The 9,822-nt window shown below is 31.4% G+C and overlaps 1 protein-coding gene across 2 annotated transcripts in view; it reads right to left on the bottom strand.

Annotated features, from left to right (window-relative positions):
• The window catches only part of LOC118451160 (uncharacterized), a 15,990-nt gene extending 10,610 nt beyond the window's left edge, over positions 1-5,380 (bottom strand). The window contains exon 1 of one of the 2 annotated variants that reach the window (XR_004841037.2): positions 4,478-5,380. Coding sequence is in view for 1 of the 2 variants with exons in the window: in XM_035887431.2 (XP_035743324.1) it covers positions 4,478-4,508 (31 nt within the window). In the remaining variant the exon portion in view is untranslated. The remainder of the gene's footprint in view (positions 1-4,477) is intronic. The other variant, XM_035887431.2, reaches the window with a different exon arrangement.
• Between the last annotated feature and the right edge of the window lie 4,442 nt (positions 5,381-9,822).

Here is a 9,822-nt window from a genome sequence, read left to right as displayed (position 1 = left end):
TATAATATTAGATGAAAAACCGATGTACTATTTGTAAAAATATATTTATAAAAATATATTTTAATTTTTACAAAGTAATCGACACTGGCGTTAATAATGGAAAACATTGTCGCAGCCAGTGCTTACCTACATATGTAGATTTTAGAAGACTAATCTACAACGATTCCCGATTCGTACTTTATCCGGTGGACAATGCAATGGCACGTTGATCATAGTTGATTTCTGGACGCTGTTCTGACCGAAGGGCCGGAAGCTTTTAGTTTCTTTCGACTTCTCCGTTGGTATCGACGAGATGCCGATAATCAATGAAATAATGTAGAACAAAAGGAAAAGGAAATCAAACTTGATTAGCTTCATTCTCGTTAAATGATCCGCTATAACTGATTTCGTATTCTTCCGTACGAATTAAATATTCTTGTTCTATTACTTCTTATTTTTATCTCTCTCTCTCTCTCTCTCTCTTTCTTTTCTTCACCTTCTTTCTCTACCACTCTCTTTTTTTCTCTCGCACAAACAAAAAGCACCGGTTCACAAACGATAGTACGTTATTTTCTATTAAATCAATAAATCTCATTCCATGTTATATTTACAACTCAATTAAGAAAATTCGTTCGATCGATCCGAGAGATAATTGATTTTCTAATCTTTGAGTCTTTGACGATCGTACGAATTAAAATAAACACGCGAGACTCGAATGAAGTATCATTTCCAAGAAACTCCGGATAAGTGATATATTTCTGTAAGTTTTTCTTAGCGAGAGAGAGAGAGAGAGAGAGAGAGAGAGAGAGAGAGACACACACACACACAGAGAGAGAGAGAGAGAGAGAGAGAGAGGGAGAGAGAGAGATAGGGAGAGGGGGAATACTTTACAATACGAATTGAAATTTATAAAAATGTTCAAAGTCTTAAATATAATTGGCTCTCGTATCGTCTCCATCGTATGTTATATAATTAAATAATGATCGTAATGTCGGTCGGTTCAATTTATCTGAATCAATTGGATGATGCAAATTAAAATGTTGTTGGTTTAGGTTTCGCGTTCGAATTAGAAAAAAAAAAGAAAAAAGAAAAAAAAATGAAACAGATAAAAAAGAAATTAAGAAAAAAAAAAAAAAAGAGAAAAAGAAAAGAAAAGAAAATAAGAAAAACGACTGAACGAACGAACGAACGAACGAACGGAACGAACGAACTGAACGAACGAAACGATGAAAAGTTATAAAAGTATATAGCTTTTTAACGAGACGATCAAAATCGAGAAAGGAGAACTAACAACGCGCTTTACTCGTTTTCTTCGTGTTACTGACTATCGGGAAGTATAAAACGCTTATCAATGTCTACATTTCTGAAGGCCAAGTTAACTTTGTAGATATTTAAATGCTCTCACGTCTTATATCACGCGTATTTTAAGACTTATACCTCGATATCGCGTGATACCCTCTCAATGCAAACGCAGGCTTATGTCCAACGAATTTTCATGTCCTAAGAAAATGATTGATACCTACGTATATGTATATGTATATGTATATGTATATTTATATGTATATAAGCATGTAGGTTTATAAGTGTACTAAAATGATCGAGCTCATATATGTATATATATTTATATATGTATATGTACTGTAGCACATTCTCGCTGAAATATAAAAGTCGATAGGAAGAGAAAGAGAAAGAGAGAGAGAGAGAGAGAGAGAGAGAGAGAGAGGGAGAGAGAGAGAGAGAAAGAGTGACAGGAGGAGGGAGAGAAGGGGAAGAGAGAAGAAAAAAGAGGAGGAAGCTGTCTGTCTCTCCATCTTTAAAAACAAGTCGACGCACGAGAAGAAGGAAGAGGAAGAAGGAAAACTTGGTTGGAATGTCAAACGTACGTGCGATAAAAAAAAAGGGAGAGGAGAGCGGACAGATAAAAGGAAAGAAGGAAGAAAGAAAGAAAATAAAATAAAATAAAAAAAAAAAAAAAACAGGATAGAGAGAGGGGAAGAAAAAATAAAAAAGAGAGAAAGGAAAAAAAAAGAAAGAAAGGAGGATAGAAAAGAAGAGACAAAAAGAAAAAAGAAAAAAGTCTCGACGGTTTTATCGAAGAAGGAGAATATTTTTCGTTCTTATTCGAACAGTCACTCTATCGTATCCGAACGTATTTCCATTCTCTCTTCGAGATAACGGAAGTACATACGTAGGTAAAGTATGTATATGTCTATATGTGCGTACGTAAGTGTCGATGTATATTCTGTCTCTCTCTCTCTCTCTCTCTCTCTCTCTCTCTCTCTTTCTCTGTGTGTCGCTTTATCTCTCTTTTTCTCTATTCATTTTTGTTCTTTTTATTTTTCTTTTTTTATTTTTTTTTTGTTAAGGAAGAACGAACATCATGCTCGACTTGGTTCTTCTTTTAGCGAAAGAGACTAGCTTCCGTTCAACTGAAATGTTTCCCTTTTGTAAATATAGGAAGTAAAAATTTTCTTTTTGACTTTCCTCTCTCTCTCTCTCTCTCTCTCTCTCGATCTCTCTTTCTCTTTCTGTCTATCTTTATCTCTATTTCGATCTTTATTTCTCTTGGTAAAATGAAGCGGTCGAAGCTTCTTTGTTTCTGTAAAAATCATCAAAGATAAAGAGAGAGAGAGAGAGAGAGAGAGAGAGAAAGAGTAAAAAATAAAAAAGGAAAAAAAATGTCGTGATGTATTATATTTATGTTCAAATAATATAATATATATATATATATGTCTGTGATCGATTTTTCATTTTTGTATCCATTTATTCTTTACAAAAAAAAATAATCTTTTTTACTAATCAAAGATAAAGGCTAAGATTATTATACCAAAGTGAATTTCTACGAACAATTTTGAACTATTTCAATCCACGCGATAATCTCAGGAACGTTCGTTCGTACGTTCGTACGTACGTTAATTCGTTAGTTTTATCGATCCTTAACGTAAAAGGTCGAAAATTTGGTATTTACCAAAGATACGTCTTCGTTAATTCTTTTAAACAGAATTCATCGTTATCAACTACGAAACGAATTTAACCGAATACGAAAATTAGGACGAATCGCAAAAAGTAATTAACGTGGACGAATGGTAAATGATAAACAGAGAGAAAGAGAGAGAGAGAGAGAGAGAGAAAGAGAAAGAGAAAGAGAGAGAAAGAGAGGGAAAGAGGGAAAGAGAGAAACGATAAAAAGTAACGCGTGGTCTTCTCGCCGATGACAATCGACGAAGCGTGTTATTTTGTGTAATTACCGATTATCATCGTGTTCGTTTCCATTGGGGTTCGTTAACGACTCTATAACCTATTTCTGTTTGTCCGATAAAATATTCGGCGGTACTTATGTTAGGCACTAATTGCCATCCTTAACAATGTTTTCGTATTTATCGTGGGATAATAAAAAGTTAAAAATAATGAAAGAAAAAAGGGAATAAAGGAAAAAAAAAACATGAGAGGAATAAGAACTCTCTCTCTCTCTCTCTCTCTCTCTCTCTCTCTCTTTCTCTCTTTCTCTCTCTCTTTCTTGATGGAAACGGGAAATACTTTTTTTTTTTAAATCTCATTATGAGTTTTTATTATAAATATAACCTTGTACTGAAAACTTATACATTTGATATGCAAGAAAGAGACAGAGAGAGAGAGAGAGAGAGAGAGAGAGAGAGAGAGAGAAAGAGAGAGCAAGAGAGAAAGGTCGGCTTATCTCTTGGCTAATGCGTGTCTCTAAGCGGAAGAGTTTATCGGACGACATTTGCGACATTCGTCGTTTCTCGAATGGACGAGCATCGACACGAAAAAATCCGATAAGTAAGCGTCGATAGAATCGATCTCTTTCCATGTTCCCTGTGAACACGTCACACGCTTCTCGAACGCGAATCTTCCATCCTTTTCTTCTTTATCTACTACTTTTCCACGAAAAATTTTAAATAAGAAACGAAATGATATGAAACGAAATAGCCAATTAAATATATATATATATATATAAGGCAATAATACGAAACGATAAAAACTATTTTGTTAAATAAATTGAAATTAAGAAAAATAAAGGAACGAATTATCGTTTCCCTTATCAGCAACGTACGGGGTCCACAGCTGACCGAAATTGCAAATTTTTCGTTATCTTAAGTTACCCAGATGTTCTTAATAAATGTGCAAACAGTAATTAAAACATCTCTCAAGTTTTCCAATGACATACCTTTTTTCCTTCGAATAATTAATTATTTCGTTGCTCCATTATTAGATTATAATTAATTTAATTCGTGTTAGTTACCTCACTATTATTGTATCAATTTAATCGATTACTTATATATTTTATATCGTGTCAAATAATAAACATCATTGAAACGTTGAATCTCGTTTCGAAGACTTTGATATCTCGAGATAGATTGAAAATAAAGAAAGGGAAGAACAAAAAAAAAAAAAAAGGAAAAGAAAAGAAAAAATACATAAAAAAAAGAAAAAGAAAAAAAAAAAAGAAAAAACAGATTTCGTCGATCATTATCAATACCTTGTAATGATTGTTCGATCATAATATTCATTTACAACTTCTTTCTACATCTTCCAAAAGCGTCCAGTCTTCTGTCATATTCACAAATGATTTTTCTTCTTACAGGTGCCCGTATTATTAGTTCATTTCTCGAATCTATCACTATATCTCGATTTTTATTATCGTGCGTATTAATTATATTTTTCTTCTCTTTTAATTGATCGTCTGCTCTTACGACGTATACAATGTAAATCAATAAAAAACATTTCAACGTTAGAATCCACTTCTGGTAATTCATCTTTTTCTTTCTGGTTTTATATCCGTTTTAATTTATTATTATTAAGAATTATCTTAAGTATTTTGTTATTGCGTTAGTATTTCTTTCTCTCTGTTTTTTTTCTTTTTCTTTTTTTTTTCTTTCTTTCTTCTAAGAAAACCGTAAATAATGATAATCTTTCGATAAAAAGAAAGAGAGAGAGAGAGAGAGAGAGAGAGAGCAAGATTAATCGTTTCTTCTCTCTCCTATCGGTAAGGATAATCCGTAGTCTTTAAATTGGTGAATAAAAAAAAAAAATCAAAGAAACAAATATATAAAAAGAGAAAAAAAGATGAAAAAGTAAGATAATTAACCATCAAAACCAGATTAATTTTATTATTATTAATCACGGTATTCTGTTCGGGTTAAAAGTACTTTCTTCGAAAGCAATCAGATCGATTATTAAAGGAAGGATTATTTTTCAAAGGCCTCGAAGATCTAAGTAAATCCTTAAACTTAACAAACTTATCTTTAAACGATACTTTATTATTACACGATATCACAAAACCGAAAATTAATTCCGTCGCGTTATTCCTTCGTCTTTCTACGTTTTCTATCTACTGGCTTTGACATGGATATATCCCATGCTTTTAATTACACGGAGTAAATTGTAGACGTAATAGGTATTATTAAACGACGGAAAATTACTATTGGCTTCTCTCTGTCTCTTTCTCTCTCTCTTTCTCTCTCTCTCTCACTCTCTCTCTGTCTCTTTCTCTCTCTTTCTCTCTCTCTCTCTCTCTCTCTCTCTCACTCTCTGTCTCTTTTTCTTATCACAGGGTCAAAATGTGATGTTATTTCAAGAATCTAAACGCACGTTCATTTTGTAAAAAAAAAAAGAAAAGAAACTATGACTGAACGATCTAAGAGATATTTCTTATCATAAATTTTTATAAACTAAATAAATCAAATACGATTAACGTTAAATGCATTTAATATGAAATAATAATGGCAATTCGATGAATTTATCTATTTTATGAAAGTAAAATAAAAGATTCAGGAAATATTGTAATAATTATTTAAAGATATCTTTTTTTTCTTTTCTTTTTTTTTTTGTGAATATGATCCACGTGATTCTTTTGAATGTCTGAGTTTCCCTTAGGATATGATAGCTAACGGATTTATCGTTAAACGAGCAACGAAGGAGGAGGAAACCACGTTCCCCATTCCCCTCGTTCGAATTACAATCACGTTTTCCCTCGTTGATGTATTCAACAATATGTCGCAGGATGATATCGGTGTGTGCGTGCTACCACTACGTTATATACCACATTACAAATGACTTCAAATTATTATTGAAGAATTATTCGTACGGTAAAAATTCTGAAAACCCGATGTCCGAATTATTACCTTTACAAAATTTCTACGCTAATCCAAATCACATTTTTTTTCTCTCTTTGCTAATCTTTCGAAGAAAAAAAAAATTACTTATTTATTTTATATATATATATATATATTGCAATAAAATATTTCGTTGATAACATATGCAGGATGTTACATAACAAATCGTCAATTATTATTTTATATTAATTATTCTTCTTCGAAATACGTTTAACATTATAATTTCAATATCGTCGAACGTTATATTGTAATAAACAATCAATTGTTTTCAATTGACATTTCAGATTGAACGAAGAACTTTTTTCATTCGTTCTCACGATAATTTTACAAAAAACGTTTCATTCAAATTCGATTTGTCAGATATATCATAAAATGATCGGCATTACGATTCGATGTTAATCGATATATCTATTTGAAATTTAATTCGCATGATTACGAAGATATCCGAGGGTACAAATAATCGTGAAGAAAAATGGTAAAGAAAGAAATGGGGAAAAAGAAAAGAAGAAAAAAAAAAAAAGAAAATAAACAAATAAATAAATAAATAAATAAATAAATAAAGGAAACGAAAAAGGCGAATAAAAAAGACACGACCGGTCTCTCGCGTTTTTTTTTTTACGTTCATTCCCATTCAATCCTCTTTTCTTTTAATTCGTAGTATGAAAGAAAGAAAGAAAGAAAAAAAAAAAAGAAAAAAAAAAGAAGACGGGAAAAGAGAAAAAAACAAAAAGAGGAAACGTAGTAGTAAAATTCATTGATCGAAAGGATATGAACGAAGCGTGTAGTGCTGCCATCTGACGTAACTTTGAGGAACGTCGAAACGAAACGGGATAGTGCGACGCATGATAAAAACGACCTATCTTAGGAATCTGCTAAAAGGAAAATTTTCATAAGTATTGAACTTCGATTGGAGTCGGTTTCGACTAGCAATGGCGTTTCTAACATTTCCTAGACCGTGTTGGCGATATATTCCTTGGTCGATAAATATTTAACAGGTTATTCGCGTTTGGATGATTTCTCATAGGAGCAATACGAAGGATCAACGACGACCGACGATGACGATCAAAGAAATTCGTGTTACTGCGTTGTCGAAAAAAAAAAAATGAAAAAAAAAAGAAAACAAAACCAGAAAAATTCACGTTTATATCTCAAATTTTACGCGTTTACATTTTCTTTTTTTTTTTTTTTTTTTTTTTTCTTTTTATTCTTTTTAAATAGATTTATAATATCGTACAATTTATTATCTATTATGAAATTTCAACTATCTCACTATTTTGTGAAAAATTAATGATCAAGTATTTTTTCATCTTCGATTCCCTTCCGTTTGTACGTGTAATAAATGATGATTTGGAAAATATCTAATTTGGATTTATTATTATTTTATGAAAATGAACGATCGAATATATTTGTTAAACTCGATTGATTCTTTTTTTTTATATACGATCCTAAACAAAATTGATCGTTTAATCTATGATCTCAAAAATATGTAAAAGTACAATTAATTATATTATATATCTATAAATTTTTTAGTACTATTACTTTATAAAAAAAAGGACGAACGAACGAATATTAAAACTCATTTATTCTCGTTTATACGGGTGCCAAGAAAACTGGGACTATATAGTTGATGATCTAAATAGTATGATAAAAAAAAAGTAATCATAAAATGATGAAAGTAAATGACAATGATTCGACATCGTACGTGATAAATTGATTTCCACGAAGATAAAACATTTATTCTCATTAATTAATAATAGCGCATTTTGATTTAATAGAAAATCTAATGATCGAAATATTCCGATTAAATTCGAATATTATATATCCTTGTACATGATGATCTAGAAAATATGAAAAGGTACGATCAATTAATTATCTACTTTATGTGTCTGTTAAAAAGTGAACTTTTCTCTGAATTTTTTCATTCGGTTACGAGGTAAATCAAACTACTTATGCTCCTTGTGTTTACATTTTCGCGAAATTCTCCATATCGAACGGAATACATTTCTATTAATATAAACAAAATAACAATCTATACGCTCTATTAATTCGATCGAATACGTATCATTTATGATGTTCATTAAATAATTTTTTCGTACATTCTCTCTCTCTCTCTCTCTCTCTCTCTCTCTTTCTCTCTCTCTGTCTCGCAATTTTTCAAATAAACGAGAAACTCTTTCGATCTTTTCCCACGATCGACTCACGCTCGCTCTAGAAAAGCATTAACGGCAGATGATTAAGATAGAGTCATTTTGTTTCTCTCGTTTTCCAGTTCCTTCCTTGCTTCTCGTGCACGAATGCAAAACGGCAACGGTTTTTGTAAAGAAAACGTATGAGTACGTAATTATTTATTATTGCTACCTTCGATTGAAAAAAATATATCCTCTCTCTCTCTCTCTCTCTCTCTCTCTCTCTCACACTTTTCTGTTAAAGATAATCCTTCTATATTCTTTTTCTCTTTGTTTCTTTTATTTTCTCTTTTGTTTTGTTTTGTTTCTTTTCAGACTAATTTTAATCTCGTCTTTGAAAAAACGATTCCTTTCGTGTGAGGACGCCTGTGTGAGGACGATCGTGAATCAACTCCGACGATTTGTTTCTACGAGTAGATAAAACACGCGTTCGATGGTAACGTACAATAAATAACGATAATGATTTTACGTTGATTTCAATATGTAACGATGAAAGTTTCATTGGATTTTCTTTAATCACTAACGACGAAAAGAAATTCACGATTGACGTGCCACGCACGTCATTCTTCTATCCGTGACAATCGCCTGACGACGTGTGTAACACGTCACTGGCGTTCCAGCAACAGAAACATCTCGACGTGCGTGGCACGTCTTTCCATCGCAAATGGTTAATACGAATAGATAAGTAATTGTTTTATCTTTTCTTTTTGTATCATCGAATCAACGAATAAATCGTTTTAAATTCGAATAAAATGAAATTTGTCAGCGTTAACGTAAGATACGATTGATTTTTTTTGTTCTTTTCTTTTTTTTTTTTTTTGTTTTTTTTCTCTCTTACGATTGCCTTTCAAAAGAGAATGAAAGGATAACCGTGAAGATTAAGATCATTCGTCTCGAAGTAAACGAGAATCAAGCTAATACGATAACATCGCGAACGACGGAACACGAGATACATTTATACCCTTCGAAAGTTAACCAATTTCCTTTCCCAAAATGATACCTTTCGTGCGAGTCATTTTTCTTTTCTCTCTCGATTAGCTACATATATATATATATATATATATATATATATATATATATATATATATATATATACCTATATACTATCCACAAGTTGGATAAACGAGAACGATTTTTTTTAAGTATAGAGAACACACAATAACGTCATATTAATATTACATCTGTAATGGATGTTGGAGACAGTCGTTAAAGTATTTAGATCAATGCTGAGGAATCCAAGGCCCATGAATACGCATGCGATTTTTCAATTACATTCAATAACTTACGAACTACTGAAAAATTTTTTTACAAACATAGAAATTACAAACATATCGGTAAATGATAATAAACTTATTAACGAGAAATACAAAGAGAGAAAAAGAGAGAGAGAGAGAGAGAGGAGAGAGCGGCAAGTAGATAAAACTATATCGAAAATAACAGATCCTTTTGAAATTCTTTTGAAATTCTTTTGGTTTTTTCTTTTCCTTTTTTCTTTTCTTTTTTTTTTCTTTCTATTATTAATA

The sequence above is a fragment of the Vespa mandarinia genome, chromosome 8, assembly GCF_050613455.1.
Source record: "Vespa mandarinia isolate Hongniang chromosome 8, ASM5061345v1, whole genome shotgun sequence".
Lineage (NCBI taxonomy): Eukaryota > Metazoa > Arthropoda > Insecta > Hymenoptera > Vespidae > Vespa > Vespa mandarinia.
Note: the sequence above shows the minus strand (reverse complement) of the source record. Positions and strands in the feature narration are given on the sequence as shown.